Source organism: Mirounga leonina, unplaced genomic scaffold (genome assembly GCF_011800145.1).
Source record: "Mirounga leonina isolate KUSES-001 unplaced genomic scaffold, KU_Mleo_1.0 Mir_129, whole genome shotgun sequence".
Classification (NCBI taxonomy): domain Eukaryota; kingdom Metazoa; phylum Chordata; class Mammalia; order Carnivora; family Phocidae; genus Mirounga; species Mirounga leonina.
In genome coordinates, this window is record NW_023270323.1 from 51,756,517 (window position 1) to 51,773,049 (window position 16,533).

A 16,533-nucleotide genomic window follows, 5' to 3' on the forward strand; every position below is an offset into this window, starting at 1 on the left:
CATGAAACAGAATTTTACATCTGATTTGTGTTATAATTGTTATTGTTACGTAACACTTTGGCCTTGGTCAAAGTGTTATGCTGGGTGGCATTTTGAATTTGGATGTTTTTGGTTCTTTCAGCAATTGGTTATTAAATGTCTTCCTCCACTCAAACTAATAAAAATGACAAATTTTATAGAGATCTTCTCGAAATCTTCTATTGCTCTTCAGTATTTAACCCTTAGGTAGTCAGAAACTGGTCAGAAATGGGGAGGGAGTACCTGAATAATCTGTGAATTGGCTATAGTAATTATTAAAATAATTCTAGGCAGTTAATGCACTTGTAAATAAGTTTACAAGTTTTCTAAAATATTTCTTCTGAATAGTAGGAGATCTTAGACCCACCCTTCAAATCACTTATAAAAAGATGAGATAGGGAATTTGAAATATGAGATTTTCTTTCTAAAACTAAAGTGTATCATAAGCACTTTGCGGCTAAAAATAAGCTTTCATTTATTTTTTGGCAAAAATAAAAAACATTGTGCTTATAATATTTATAGACTTAACAGTTTGTTTTAATATTTCCTTGAAGATTGCTTTTCTTAATCACTCGGGGAATAAATTATGTTTTAAACTTGTAACTAAATCATTCTTTCCTTTTATCTTTTATAAATTAGCTATGGATCTTTTTTGTTAAATTTTATTTCCAAAATTAAAAACTAGTGCATTCTTTGTAATTTAATTGGGGATGTTTTTTCATTTTGGAACATCCTGTTTTAAGTAATATGAAATTAAGCTTTTGCACTTTGGCTGTGTAGCACAACAGAAATGATTTCATTGGAAAAAATCTCCTGGTAATGTATTCTTTGATGGTCTTCATTTCTTCCGTCCAGTTTGTCAGCAACTTCTATCATTTCAAACTCAAAATAGATCTTGAATCAGTTGGCTCCTCTCCAACTTAACTAATAGAATCCTAGCCCAGCCACCATTACGTCCTACCTGGGCTGCAACACCCCCCTTAATTTGCCTCCCAATAACTAACCTACCTTCCTTCCAAATCGTTCTCCAAAAGCAGATTTAATGATCATTAAAAATGTAAATCAGATCTTGTATTTTCATTCTTTGAGTATATTCATCAGTTTCCCATGACAGAATATATCCCTGTTCCTTAGTGTGACCGAAGAGAACCTCCTGTCCCTTCCCTCTTCATCTCACATATTCCTTCCTGTACTCACAGGCCTGGCCCCACTGTTTTCCTCTCCGTTTCTGCAACATGTCATGTTCTTTTCTGCTCTTTTGGACTTGTACAATTGCTGTTCATTTTGCCAGGAGGGCACTTCCCCCGGTTTGGCTTTTTTCTCATTTTTCAGGCATCAGTTTAGTGCTACTGTGGTATGCTGTTACTGGTAGCTCTTTCCTTTCATGGGGTTCTTATTTCCATCATAGCATTTATTGCATGAAAATGGTCCCTCCTTTATTGGTTTCTCTCTCTCTCTCTCGTGAAAGCTCAATGAGACATGAGCATTTGCTGGCTTATTCAAGATTATCAAATCTTTGGTGCCTAAAATAGTGTCAGCACAACAGTAGTCATGTGTAAATATTTGTTGAATAAGTGACCATTTCTCTTATCAAGTTATTACTGGTGTAAAAGGGCAAGAGACTTGTTAATATTTTGTTTTTGACTTGCGCCTAAAAAGATATAGTTGTGGGTCAACAGACACGTGAAAAGATGCTCAACATCACTAATCATTAGGGAAGTGCAAATCAAAACCATCTTATACCTATCAGTATGGCAAGGACCTAAAAGACAAGAAGCAGATGTTGGCAAAGATGTGGAGAACCCTTATGTGCTGTTGGTAGGAATGTACACTGAGGCAAGCACTGTGGAACACAGTATGGAGGCTCCTCAGAAAATGAAAAATAGGAACACCATACGATCTGATGATTGCACCGCCGGGTGTTTACCCAAAGAAAGCAAACACACTAATTCAAAAAGGTATATGCAGCATTTTTTACAGTAGCTGAGTTACAGAAGCAACCTAAATGTCTATCCATAGAAGAATAGATAAAGAAGACATGGTGTATATATATATTACAATGGAGTATTACTCAGCTATAAAAAAGAATGGTATCTTGCCATTTGGGACACTATGGATGGACCTAGAGAGTATTATGCTAAGTACAATAAGTCAAATACTGTATGAATTCACTTATAATGGAATCTAAAAAGCAAAACAAATGGACAAATAAAGAAAACCGGAAACAGAATCATAAATAGAACAAACCAGTGGTTGCTAAAGGGGAGGGGGTTGGGGAGGATGGGCAAAATAGGTGAAGGGGATTAAAAGGTACGGGCTTCCACTTGTGAAATAATTAAGTCGTGGGGATGAAAGCTACAGCATAGGGAAGATAGTAATATTGTAATGATCTTGTATAATGACAAATAGTGGCCGATGATGACTATGCTCGTCATGGTGAGCACTGCACAGTGTATAGAATTATCAAATCACTGTTGAATACCTGACAGGTATGTTGTACAGCTAAAAGCAATATAACATTGTATGTCAGCTAGACTCCAATTAAAAAATTACATATTTGCTGATGCAGAACATTTAGTTCAGAAAGTGTCTGCTTAAAAGTGAAGAAAAAGTCGAACTACCAAGAAACAAAGTTCTGTTTGTTGTTGTTGTTTCTCAAGATGCTGTAGCAGTATAACTCCTGTTGAGCACCAGCATTATGGAAACAAATGAATTATTTGGAAAGATTTAGAGATGAAAGTGTGTCTGTTGCCTTTGCCTCTGACTGGCCGTCAGCGCTCGTCAGGACAGCCAGAGAGCGAAATGATTAAACAGGAAGAAGAAGTCAGAATAAAATGCAGGCAGCCCTTCAGAGAGTTACAAAAGGCTTCAAATTGTCAGTTCAGGTTTTCGAGATTCGAAGTTCTTCTAGCCTCAGGTTATGAAGACTGATCTGTATTTTTCTTTTTCTTTTTCTTTTTTTTCTTCTCAATTTAGTGTTCATGCAAAGAAAGATTGATAGCTCGTGTTAAACCTAAGTATAGAGCTGGATAATAGCATCCTGGTTTTGTTTTCTGTTTTCTACCCTCAACCATATTTTTTCCCCCTTGGTGTCTTACCGTGATTTGTTGACACGGTGTTTGATTTTTAAAAAGAAAGTGGTTGATATGCTTTGCTAGAAACTCTATATCGTCTGTTTATATTTAATTTCATAAATTAGCATTGAGGAATTTTTAAGATCTTTTGTTCTATCAATGCCTAGCTTGTGTAGTCTTAAAATGTTCGAGGCTAAACCACATTTATTTTAAATGAAAAGAATTCCTTGTGTGTATTCCTGTTTTCAGTGAATGCTGAATACCATCAGTTTAGGAAATCCTTCATCAGGAAACAACTTCATGGTTTCAAAAAATAATAGTTTGCCTTCACTGTCTTGGAGTTACTGTGCACATGTGTATTAGAAGCTATGGCCTCGGGGTGCCTGGGTGGCTCAGTTGGTTAAGCGTCTGCCTTCGGCTCAGGTCATGGTCCCAGGGTCCTGGGATGGAGCCCCGCATCGGGCTCTCTGTTCAGCGGGGAGCCAGCTTCTCCCACTCCTTCTGCCCTCCCTCACCCCCGCTTGTGATCTCTCTCTCTGTCAAATAAATAAATAAAATCTTAAAAAAAAAAAAAGCCATGACCTCTACTCTCTCTAATATGTTTTAAAAATGGACATACATGCTTCAAATGTGTAACAGGCGCAGAGAGGCAGTATCGGTAAGTGGTCAAGAGGCTCGGTTCCCAGACTTGGCCGCCTGGGTTCTACTCTCCGCCCTGGTTTCTAAGTACTTGTGTGATGTTGGAGAAGTCAGGTAACCGTTCTGTGCCTGTGGACGGGGTACAAGGGAGGGATGTGTGGTAGAACTGACCTAGTAGGGTTTTTCTGAGGATTCAGTGAGTTGATGTTTATAAGATGTGTAGAAGAGTGCGTGGCACGTAAATACGATGATGAGGGGATGAGAAGCAGAAGCAGCAGCAGGGGGTCTATCTGTAGTCATAGCTGTTTCTGATTTCCTGTTATTCTCTGAGTTTAGGCGTATCCTCCAGGTGGTAGCTGATAGCCAGTGTTCCCAACAGTAGCATCCATGTCATTGCATAGTATTCCAGTAGCTCGCCACTGGAGCCCTTTCTTGTGTTTGAACAAATTCCAGTAATGTTTTTCTTCCCTGATCTAAATATCAAGATTGAATAGAAAGAATGAACAACCTCTCCAGCCACTCCAACCACCATACATACCAGCTCTTGTCAAACAAATAGCTTGTGTCCTGAGAGTTGCCCTCTGTGGCCCCAGTTTTATTTCTGGTGGACATCTTCTGGTAATTGGTTAACAGTAAGGCTTCCTCTGTAGCAGAGTATGTGTTCTCAAAATCAGAGTTGGGAGAGCATATCTGAATTGGGCTAAGCAGACCAATGGAATCTGACATAAGCTCTTCCTTGCTTCCCAAATGAATAGGAATGCCAAGGTTTCCTATCACAGCTTTGTTATTATAAATACTCAAAGGTGATATCTATGCCTGCCTTGTCTGACCACTTCTGGCCCATTTCCACTTACCAAAAAAAAAAAAAGGCAAATCAAGGGTTATAGTGATGATAATGCTATAGGACTAAATCCCCTCAAGCTCATATTTCTAACCGTAAGTGAGTTTGTACTCACCTTTTTAAAGGATCTGTCATTTGTTTCCCATTAGAATTTACACAATTAGATTCTGCATTTACATTTATTTTATGCATCATGCATTTGGCACTTTTTGTTTAAGACCTTCCAACGACTCCCAACTTGTCTGCCAAGAAAGGCACAAACTCCTGAACACCTGTCACATAAGACTCCTGGGGCCTGGCCTCTGCTGTTGGGTCTGTGATCTTCTTTCCTATTTGCTAACTTCATGTGTAATCTGGTTCTCTGGCCAAATCGATTTTTGGCAGTTTCCCCTTTCCTTGACTTTTCTCACCGTGTTTTTTCCCAGAATTATGGAGTGGTTATAGCTCAAAATGTATTTTTCACTACTTTAGTGTCTTTTCAGTTATAAATAACTATTTTGAAAGCTGTGTTTTTCTGTGAAATGGTTTATCATTCTAGTCTGAGGATGGCTTCCTTCCATGAGTGCTTCCAACCCCTAAAGGCACCCCTGCCCCCACCATGGTTATTATTCCAGACACATCTCCTCTTGGATTGGACTGCAAAATGTTTGAGAACAGGGGGTGGGATTCCTAACTGTGCAAGTCATTATCTATGTACTCAGTAAATGTGCATTTTTTTGCATTATTCTTTATGAGGATTATCCTCTTCATCTGAGTACGTTGTTTTGAAGTTGTTTCATAACTCCAGTTGGTTGGTACTTTGACTTTTCCTTGTGTTATATCTCAGAAGTCTACAGTAAATATTCACTTAAAAATTATGGCCTTTCATGATTTTCATATAACCGTGCAGAGTACACACTATGACTGAGGATTTGGGAGTCCTGGATGTTCAGTATATCACATTCCAGTAGTCATTGATTGGGTCTCTGTGAGCATTCTTTCCCAGTACCCATCAGGAAATTCCTTGTGCTGTTTTCCTCTGCCATTTCTGATTCAGCTTTTCATTTGGCAGTTACTTGGAATACAGTGATCCTAAGCTCTTAGGATTTTGGCCTTTTAAGTGTTTCTCCTCTTGATGGTTTTTGAGGCTAAACACCTCATCTTGTTTTCTTTCTTCTTTACCACCCTGTGATAAAGGGAATTTTAAAGAGTAGGGTAACCTAAAGTTTCTTTTAACTTTTTGTTTTTAATTGTGTTATCATGATTTCAGACTTACAGAAAAGTTGTAAGTATGGTATGAAGAATTCTCGTATACCCTTTACCCAGACTTCCCAAATATTAATATCTTACATTCAGTTTATCCTCTTTCTTCCTGTGTATGTGTGCATATGTACACACAAACAGGTATATGTGTGTATATATTTTTAGAATTACTTAAAAGTAAGTTGCAGACTTTTACCTTATTTTACCCTTAAGTAATCCATTGTGTATTTCTTAAAAAGAAGGACTTTCCCTGAAATAACCATGCTATAGTGATCAAAATCAAGTAATTATCTGATGTACAGATTTTATTCATTACATCTGTATGTATAAACCTTATTTATTAGTCTTAATATCTGTAGATCTAATGTATATTTTAAATGCAACATTATGGATTGCTTGTATAATTTAATTCTTGGCAATAACTTACAATTTGAGAGTCTGTACAGTTTCTAGAGTCCACAAATAGGATGGCAAGATGATAATTCAAAATAATTATTTTTTATCTCAAGAGACTGAAAATTCCAAATAGTTTCTGCTTCCTAGCTTTCCTTTTTTTAAAAAAATTGAGTTTAATGTTTTTATCTCACTTATTCAGAGAGTTATTTGGCAAACTATAGACCTTGAATTACATCATTAAAACTTGTAGAAAATAACATGTTTCGGAATTTAAGTTTCATGTTAGTGTCTTTCACTAGGAAATATATGGGATGATTAGTGGGGGGATTTTTGCTCAATTCGCAAAGCTCATTGTTTTAGTTTTTTAAAGTCGGAATTAAAAAGAAGTGATAAAGATTAGTAACGGCAATGCAAAGACATTTTATATAATCACAAGGTGTTCATCCTTTTCATTTGAACTCTTTTGCATTTATATTTTTGTTGTCTAAGGTTCAGTTGGGAAAAAGCTAAATGCAAGGAGTGACATGGGTACTTTTGGAATGTATAATAATGTAAAACCCACTAGAAGAGCAAAGTAGATAAATACATGCTTTATATTTGTACATAATTTCCAGAATTCATTAGTAGCAGAACAAGCCTGAATAGACCTGTTTCCAAAATGACGCTTTCTTCCCAGCCCCACAGTCTTTCATTAGACTCCACTCTAGCAAATAAGCATTGTGTCTTTTTAGAAAGGACCCAGAATTTTATTTTCAAAATTAAAAGGGAACAGCCTTTAGGAAGTAGTTTCTGATTTCCACTATTAAGTCTCAATTCATTTGTAGCAATTAATAACTTCTCCTCCCCCTATATCCATTTCCATTGTCAATAACAATCTTCTTTAGCTTAAGTTCCATTTATCCCAATATCGTTTCCATGTGTATGGACTATTGTTGATACCCATGGCTGCATTGACTCAGATGTTCTGTTAACCTGTATATATTACTCTACTTCCAAACTGATATTCTCATAGTTGATGCATTAGCAGAATTTGGCTCATTCTGTACCTTTAAAGTAACGCTCCATGGTTACATTGTTGTGGTCAGGCCTTATTGTTACATGTAGTTCTTAGACCCTTTCAGTTATTCTTGTTCATCAACTCCGAACCATTTCCAGTTCTGGTTCTTCAGCCCTCTTCCATCTTTATTTGGATCCCTATTGTGATTTCAGAAGCATTCTTGCTACTCTCCAAAATTGCTTGTTTCTTTTTACCCATTAAAAAAAAAAACCAGCTCGGCCAATCTCTTCTATTTTCCCTGCTTTTGCTTCCAGGCCTTTGAGATTGCTGAGAATTGCCAGTTAGGGAACCAAGCCTTTTGAGTTGACCACAAATTCGTGTGTGTGTGTGTGTGTGTGTGTTTAACCTAATCTGGATGCAACACACTAATTGGTGATCTTTATAAGCAATTTTTTCCTAATTTTTATTTTACCAAAGCAGTACGTGCACATGCACAATACAGTTTAAATGGAAAACGTATTTGTTCCTTGTTTTTTTCCCCCATTTTTAGACATTATTCTTTGTCTTTGATAAATTCTTTTTATCTGATCTTTTTTCTTGGAAGTAATATTACTTCTTATATTACTTCTATAATCTTAAATCTCCATCATATTGTATTAACTTTTTTCTCCCTCTTACTTTTGGGAGAGTTTCTTTTCTAAGCTTTCTCTCTCGTTTTTTTATTTTTTAATTTTTAAAATTCATGATTCCATTTTAAATTATCAAAATGTATTTTTTGTGTTCTTAATTTCCTTTTTTAGAACATTTGTTCTTGTTTTATGCCTACGGTATCTTCCCTTGACAATCTGATATTACTTATAGTTTAAAAAAATTATTATTTTCGTTTTGGTCTCTGTCTTTTATGTTGGAAGCTTTCTTTTAAATGTTTGGGATCAGTTGTCAGAAGATTCCATCTCTTGCTGAGAGTGTTGGGGTTTGGGGCTTGGTTATCACTGGCTTCATTTTGTATGTAAATGTGGGCAGTTAACTAGGAGTCTGTAGAATGTCCTGTAACCACTTTGTTTCTAGAATGGCACCATACCTCTGTCTCCAGACAGTGCCTACACAGCCACAGATAATCCATAAGTGAATACATGTGGCTGTGTTTTAATAAAACTTTATTTATAAAAACAGGTGATGATATGGATTTGGCCTGCAGTGTAAGACCCCTTACAATTTGAATTTTAAATTCCCTAACCAGGGCATTAGGGGCACTGCAGGTTATGGCCCCTTTGTTCTTTTGCATACCTACCTAACATCAACCACAGTCTTACTTTTTACACTACATGTTTTCCTCTGAATACTCTGTAGACATCAGTCCTTGCTGTTTCGGAGTTGTTTTGCAGCAGTCTCTTATGGATCTGTCTGCGTTTCTGGTCGTCAATGTCACAGTTATTTTTTGTACTTTCCTTGTTACTAGATTGTACATTTTTTAAGAGCAGAGAGAATGACAACTGTATATCCCATACAGCAATAACGTACTCTTTACACAAAATAGGAAATTAATAAATTTGAATCCAGTTATTATTTAAACCATTTGTTTTTTAAAAATGCGCTGTAATTATGATACATTATTTGTTTTAAATTCCTAGAGACAAATAAAAAGTGGTGTGTTTTGGAAGGAGGCTTCTTGAGTTATTATGAAAATGATAAGTCTACCACACCTAATGGCACCATTAACATCAATGAAGTTATCTGTCTGGCTGTACACAAAGAGGACTTCTATTTAAATACCGGGTAGGTCTACTGTTAGGTAGGAGGTGAAGAATATTTCCTGATATTTATCATACCAGATAATAAGAGATTTGTTAATTCTTCATTTGCTTATTGTGGAAGAGTTTAATAGTTTCTTGAACCCTGATCATTTTGCAGCTTCTGAAAGTTCCTTAGGGCATTTGCTAAAAAGTAGAAAAATTAAAATATTATACCAGGTACTATGAAAGGCTAATGTATTTGCATCTAATCTTTAATAAATTTATAGCATTCCATTCTAGAACATGTAGTCCTAAAATTTTTATAATTTACTCATTTAAAATGGTGGACTAATAGCAAAATTTATGCATTCATTTAATGCATTATTCAAAGGAAAATATTCAGTAATGACTTATTTCCATTAAAATAAAAAACTAAAAGTATTTTATACCATATTGAAATGCTAAATTCCCTAAAGATTCACTTTAGCATTTTAATGGTCTCAAAAAAGTTGCAATTAAAAGAGTAAGCATTATTTATTTAATATAGTTGGCTCAAAGAATGGTTTAATAAATTTTTTGTGAGGACTTTTAAAACCAAACCATCTAATATACTTGGTATGAAAGTTACATTTTGTAATGTAATTAATGAAAAACTATAAATATTAAAGTCTGCATAAATCAGTTTTATAGAAACATTTGAATATAAATTTTATGAGAATGGAAAGAGATTTGCAAAACTTTGCCATTTACGTAAAATTACATGTACCATAGTATCATTAGTATACCATGACTAGTATATCCTAGTTAAAGTGACTTTGTTTTTTAGTAAATCAACAAAACTGATCATTAGTGATTTTGTTTTTGTTTTAATTTTAATAGTGCTTTTATTCCAAATGAATAATTAATGTGGCTTACTGTGGAATATTAAAATAAATGCATTCCTAGTATTCAGTTGCTTACTTAGTAAATAAAATATAATTTAAAATAATATTAGTTTATGTCAGCATGTAATCATTCAGAAATAAAACGTTCTTGATAGAATGTTCCTGATACAAGTAGACATGCAGGAGAAACCATCTACAGTGAAATAAGGTTAAAAATAACTATCGCAGCCATCCTCTGAGTCTCCTTAAATAGCACTTTATAGAGTTTAGACTCAGTAATGTAGGCAGTGAGGAGTTACATAGATTTGTATTTGAGGAAGAAAGCTGGCTGAAGTGGTGAGAGAGAGATGGGAGGAAGAGAGACCACAATTACTGAGAGTTTACCTAGAGGAAGAGATCGTTAAAAAGAGAAAAACAAAAAACAGTGAGTTGAGAGAATTTTATGATTGAACTAGTAAGAAATACTCTCTTGACTGGATGAAGAGCTGCTGTTAAGAAGAAGAAATTAGGGGCGCCTGGGTGGCTCAGTCGGTTAAGCATCTGCCTTCGGCTCAGGTCATGATCCCAGGGTCCTGGAATGGAGCCCCACATCAGGCTCCCTGCTCTGTGGGAAGCCTGCTTCTCCCTCTCCCTCTGCCCTTGCTTGTGTTCCCTCTCTTGCTGTCTCTCTCTCTGTCAAATAAATAAAATCTTAAAAAAAAAGAAGAAATTAAACCCCAGGATTTTGAGCTTGTTGATAAAGTAGATGGTGATGCCTCTAAATTGAAACATGAGGCAAATATAAGCAGTATGGGGTAAAAAAAGAGGAAGAAGAAAGATGACTCTATAGGGTATTTTGAGATTTTTTTAGGTAACAGCGGCAACGTACTTCACACATTCCAGGAAATAGCTGGAGCTGTGGATGAGGTCCCCAGGGAAGAATTCAGGACCTGGGATGTTACTCTAATTTTATCTGCAGTAAGGAAATAAAAGTTTGGGATAAGATGAGATAATGGGTGGAAGATTTGTGAAGTAAGACAGGAAGAGGGCTGATTACGGAATGGTTGGACAGTGTTTGCTTTAAACAGAGTGTCAAGATGGCCTGGTCTGAGAGGGAAGAGGAGACCAAAGAGAGCCCTTTGCCACATCAGTCAACTAATGAATGTCCAGGGCATTAACACAGTCATGCAGTAGAGTGATTAAGTAATCAGAAGAATATTCCTTTTGTCTGATCCAGTGTATTCCATTTATTCAAATGAATTAAAATATAAATTGTTGGGAAAATATGATAGATTTCAAAGCATTATCCAATTTTCAAAGGGAATTTAATTAAAAACTTGATTTTTGTGTTATTTGTTTCCATAAGAGCCAAACAGAAACAGTGGTATCTTTTTATTCATGTGTGCTACAGGCCCATCTTTGCCTTTGAGATCTATTTACCCTCAGAACGTGCGTTTTTATTTGGAGCTGAAACATCTCAAGCTCAAAGAAAATGGACAGAGGCAATAGCCAAGGTATTTAAATATTGCATATTTACCCTAAGTCCAGAGAATATTCTTAACTTGAGATCTATGGTTGAGCTTCAGAGATCCATAAAAATTTTACACAAGATTCTGGGAAAAATGTCCATACTTCAATTAGCAATAATCGCGCCTCAGATGAACCTCATTGGCTACAATAGTGCCACTGCGCAAAGCTAAAAAAAATGTCCATACTTCATTAAGTTTTCAAAGGTTATAGTCAAAAGAGATTAAGAGTTTCCATCCTAGAACCTTAAGCTGAGAAACAACAACAAAAAAAGAAATAATGTAGGACCTTGGAGGAGTCATTCTTCAAATTCAGCCATGTTGTGATGATTAAGATCTTTTCACTATTGTGAAGTCATTTCTATGTATGTCTCTTCATAGGTAGATGTGTTATTCATGGTACACACAAAGGGGAAAGGAACAGATTCAGTGAAAGATACAAATGGAGACAAACGTTTTGAAAAATGCCACAAATTAGCATAGATGATGTCTTCCCATTTCAATTCTATATATATCAAAAAAAGTGGTTTAAGACGCTGCCATTTGAAAATGCGTTATAGCTGTGCAGTTTTAAGACTGATAGCAAGTTTAAATAATTGTTTTGAAATTTGGGTTACTTCTAAATTTTTAAGGTAGAGAAACTATTTTTGTTTTTCTACCTTCCCTCGAGTCCGTAGGTAGGGAAGGGATTTCCTATTTGCACTGTCTTTATTACTTTTCTGTATTTGTTTTAACAGCATTTTGTTCCCTTTGTTGCTGAAAACTTAACAGAAGCTGACTATGATTTGATTGGTCAACTCTACTACAAAGACTGCCATGCCCTGGACCAGTGGAGAAAAGGCTGGTTTTCTATGGAAAAGTCTAGTTTGCGTTTTTGTCTTCAAGTGCAAGAAGTTCAGGAAGATAGAATGCACTTAAGAAGACTGCAGGAGCTAAGTAAGATTTTTTTTCCTCTTTCATCTTATATTTTGGATGTGATTCTTTATAGCATATGATAATAGTAGCTTTTACATAAAATTATGACGCCTTATTTCCAAACATGACTAAGTATTAATAATTGTGTCTTTATGGGTATTTGGTGTCTTGTTTTAAATGATGGATTCATGCTTTTCTCCTTTTTCTCCAGCAATCAGCACAGTGGTTCAAAATGGGGAAAAAATGGATGTCTTGCTCTTGGTAGAAAAAGGGAGGTAAGTGCATTTTTGCTTTTTACTCTTTATTGCAATAATTCTAGGGAGTAGGGTGTTTTGGTTATCTTCTTTGAGGGAGAAGCCACTATTTTATAGCCTGTTGGAAGTTTTCTGAAGTGTGTGTATATGTATGTCTATACATGTACACACACACACACACACAAACACACTCTCACTCTTCAATAGAAAGAATACACCAATAAAGCTTGCATATTTTTATATTTGTATGGGTGATCAATGTTACATTTGTCATCAGTGTGATCAATTATTATACTTCTCTGTAGACTTAGATTCCTTTGGGACATTCACATTTAAATATTTGGAAGCACTTTGGCAGTTGTATAAATATGTTTTCAGTGTAGGTATACGATAAATATAAATAATATCCTGAATTACCTATGCATGTGAGTCATGTAAAAATAAAATTTGATTTCTTGAATTTATTCACTTTTTCAACAAATATTAAACACTGCTTTGTACCAGATGCTGTTATAGGTATTGGGCATACAGTTTGTATGTAAAATAAAAATTTTACACAAGATTCTGGGAAAAATGTCCATGTGTTTTTGGACATGGTTTATGCCCTCATGAAACATGTGCATTAGTGGTAGAAACAGAATATACACAGACAAAAAAATAGTTACATAGTATCATGTCCATCAATTTTAAATGCTTGAAGAAGAATAAGGTGAAGAGAGAGAGCCTGATGGAGCGGTATTCTGTTTTAGATAGGGTGGTAAGAGAGGGTATCTTTGATTAGAGATGTGCCTAAGGTGAAGAAGCAAACCATGGAACCGTCTGAATAGAGTGTTCCAGGTATAAGGTTAAGGATATTTTGAAGACCCTAACAGTGTGCTGTATTTAGCATGTTCACGATCTGCAGGCGAGCTGCTGTTGGTTGGGAGATTCGAATGAGTTTGAGGGTGGAAAGAAATTATTTCAGAGACCTCTGGGCCTTATCATATAGAGCCCTACAGGTAATAATATGTAAAGATGTGAATTTTATTCTAAGCCTGATGGGAAGCTGCTCATTTTGAGAGTCAGGAAGTGGAATGATCTGACTTCGGTGTTTAAAGGACTACTCTGACTCCAGATGAATAAGCCTTTGGGGTACAAGAGTGAAAATGAGTGTCCAGTTAGGATGCTGTTACAGAGGCCGGGCAAGGGATGGCAGACATAGTAAAACAGTGTTGAGTGATTGGAGCCATTGTGAAGGCAGAGGCCAGAGGGTTTGTTGATGGATCAGGTGAGTGTAAGAGTTAAGGGTTACCCCAAGATTTTGGCCTGAGCAAGTACATTAATGATAATGTTCTTTTTTTCCAGATAACAAATACAGGACAGTAGAATTAGGATATTAGTAAGTTTAGGGTAGTAGATCAAGAATTTGGTATTGAAAATGGTAACCTTGAGATGTCTATTTGACAGCGAAGTGGAGTTGGTGAGTGGACATGTGGATATACAAGTCTGGAATTAAGTGGAGAGGTTGCAACTGGAGATAGAGATTTGAGAGTCATCAGCACACTGATGTTAATTTAGCCAACGAACTGGATGGATTCACCTAGACGAAGATTATAGACAGAAAACAGACTTGAAGATGAGCCCCTGGGACTCCAATAATTAGAGATCAAGAAGAGGGGGATGATCCAGAAAGAGAGCCTAGGAAGGAGCAGCTAAGGGTCATATCACAACATTTAGGTATAGCCTCTTGAACAAACTTTTTCTTTCTATTTTTTATCGTTCCTTAATTATAGTGATATAGTATGTTTAGCTCTACAAGAGTACAAGATAATTTGCAAAAACATCTATTATATAAAAATACAGCTAAATTAGCTTTCCCTTTGGTTATTTTCTTTGCTGGTGATATGAATAATGACTTTCAACAGTTGTCTAACCTGTCTTTTCTTCAGTTTCATGGGAGGACATCAACAGCTTTAGACAGCAAGCATATTGCGGATTAGATATTTATGTCAGAGGGTGTCTTTTAATTTACAGGCATAATTAGTATTCTGTGTTTTTACTTGTTTATTTCTGGGATTATAATGATTCATGATACTTGAGATTCCGATTTTTGGTACCAGGTGATGGTTACACTGTACTTTCAGAGTACTGTTCATTATATGTTCACAAGTAACAATGAGATAGCATTATGTTGAGATAGTTTTATATCGTTAAAGTACTAGCAGAATGCAGTTTTTACAGTCATCTATTCATATTTATGGAATGCCTGTTGGCCTCCTACCATAATGGCAGGAAAAAAGTTGGTCAGCAGTACAGACTTGGAGTCTGAACTCCCAGAATTTATGTTTTTAAACAAATAAACCAACAGCAACTTGTTAAATTTATTGCATTTATCATTTATATTATCAGGTTACTATAGCCAAAGTGTTTTTTTGTTTTGTTTTGTTTTTACCATTTTCAGGCTAAGAAGGATTTGACCAGTGATACATTGGTTTTAATTAAAATGTTGCAAACATGGAATAAAATGTAGCAAACAGGGGTTGGAATTATTCTAATCAATTTGATGACTTTTTATTTAATGCTTATTGCATGCAGTGCACTCACTCATGAATGCAAAATAGGGAAGCCAGAAGACAAAATGTGTTGTTATTTTGTAACATCTTGACCTTTTCACTGGACTACAGCCATCAGTAGGTGAACTCAGATACACTCCGAGTTCATAGAATAGTTGAAAACTGATGGAATTGCAAAATAATGGTCAGAGCTGCTTTAATAGTGTTTTTGATAATTTCAAAAATTTTATCTACATGTGTTATTAACAAGTCATGTTGCAAGCATTTTTACTAAAGTGAAGCACAGGGAATGTGTCAGAGACCTACAGGGACAAATATATAACCAGGTTATTTTCCTAAATCTGTTTGAACAGCTACCATACAAAATGTACCATTTGAAAACGACTATTTATCACATGCTTACATCCTGCTTTTCCTTGCTTTTGCTGTGTTCTCCAAATCAGTGATGTTCTGACCATAACAAGAATACAATGATGAGAATGTGTATAGAACTCACTGTATCAGGCACTGTTTCAAGCACTTTAACAGCCTTCTAGTGCCTATGTGATGTTGAGGAGGATAATCTCGTACCTCTAAGGTAAATTTCACCAGCAACAAGGGGTTTATTTGGGAACAGAGAATTGCAATTAGGACAAGCACGCTGCAATGAAAGCATAGGCAAGTCTGGAGAACAAAAGAAAAAGAGTAGTCTTTGGGAACTTGTGGGGGGCTTTTATAAACCAAAAGTCTTGTGGAGTAAAACTGGCAATTTATAGTGGCTCTTCATTGGCTGAGTTGTGACGGTTTCTCACTGGCTGGGCAATTGCTGGGAAGGAGAAGCCTTTCTTCCTCCTGCCTGAGTGGTAAAGAAGTATTTGTAGTATGGACTTCCAAGATTCCCTTCCTGTTGGGTCTGCAATTAACTAACTAGTGGTTGTGCTTGAGAGCTCCCCCTTCTGGCCTCTTGACTCCATTCTAAACAAGATTTTCTTTTATTATAAATTTTCACAAATCCATTTTGAAATCAAGTGAGGTCAATTTGTAACTTAACAACCTAAAGATTCTTTCGTTTTTGAAACAAGAATTAAGGGACACCTGGGTGGCTCAGTCAGTTAAGCCCAGGTCCTCGGATCGAGTCCTGCGGATCGAGTCCTGCATCGGGCTCTCTGCTCAGTGGGGAGAGTGCTTCTCCCTCTCCCTCTGCTTGCTGCTCCCCCTGCTTGTGCTCTCTCTCTCTCTCTCTCCCTCTTTCTCTCTGTCATAAAAAAAGAAATAAAATCTTTAAAAAAATAAAACAAGAATTAAGTTTAACTTACCGACACCAAGTCATTCTCAAGAATTAAGTCAACAAATGTACCAGGATCCTGGATAAACGATATAAGTTATCAATTTAAAATTTTGGCATTTTATGAGAAAAAAATCATTTTGTTAGAAAATATTTTGTTAGAAAAAAATATATATCTCCATATAATTCTTACCTAATTAAAGAGAGAGCAGAAAGAAG

The 16,533-nt window shown here is 35.9% G+C and overlaps 1 protein-coding gene and 1 pseudogene across 1 annotated transcript in view; one reads left to right on the top strand and one right to left on the bottom strand.

Annotated features, from left to right (window-relative positions):
* ARAP2 (ArfGAP with RhoGAP domain, ankyrin repeat and PH domain 2) overlaps positions 1–16,533 on the top strand; it is a 183,984-nt gene that overhangs the window by 82,433 nt on the left and 85,018 nt on the right. The window contains exons 16-19 of the mRNA XM_035005163.1: positions 8,839–8,983; positions 11,215–11,317; positions 12,067–12,265; positions 12,456–12,519. Coding sequence (XP_034861054.1) covers positions 8,839–8,983; positions 11,215–11,317; positions 12,067–12,265; positions 12,456–12,519 — 511 coding nt within the window. The remainder of the gene's footprint in view (positions 1–8,838; positions 8,984–11,214; positions 11,318–12,066; positions 12,266–12,455; positions 12,520–16,533) is intronic.
* On the bottom strand, positions 11,372–11,501 carry LOC118010995 (annotated as a pseudogene).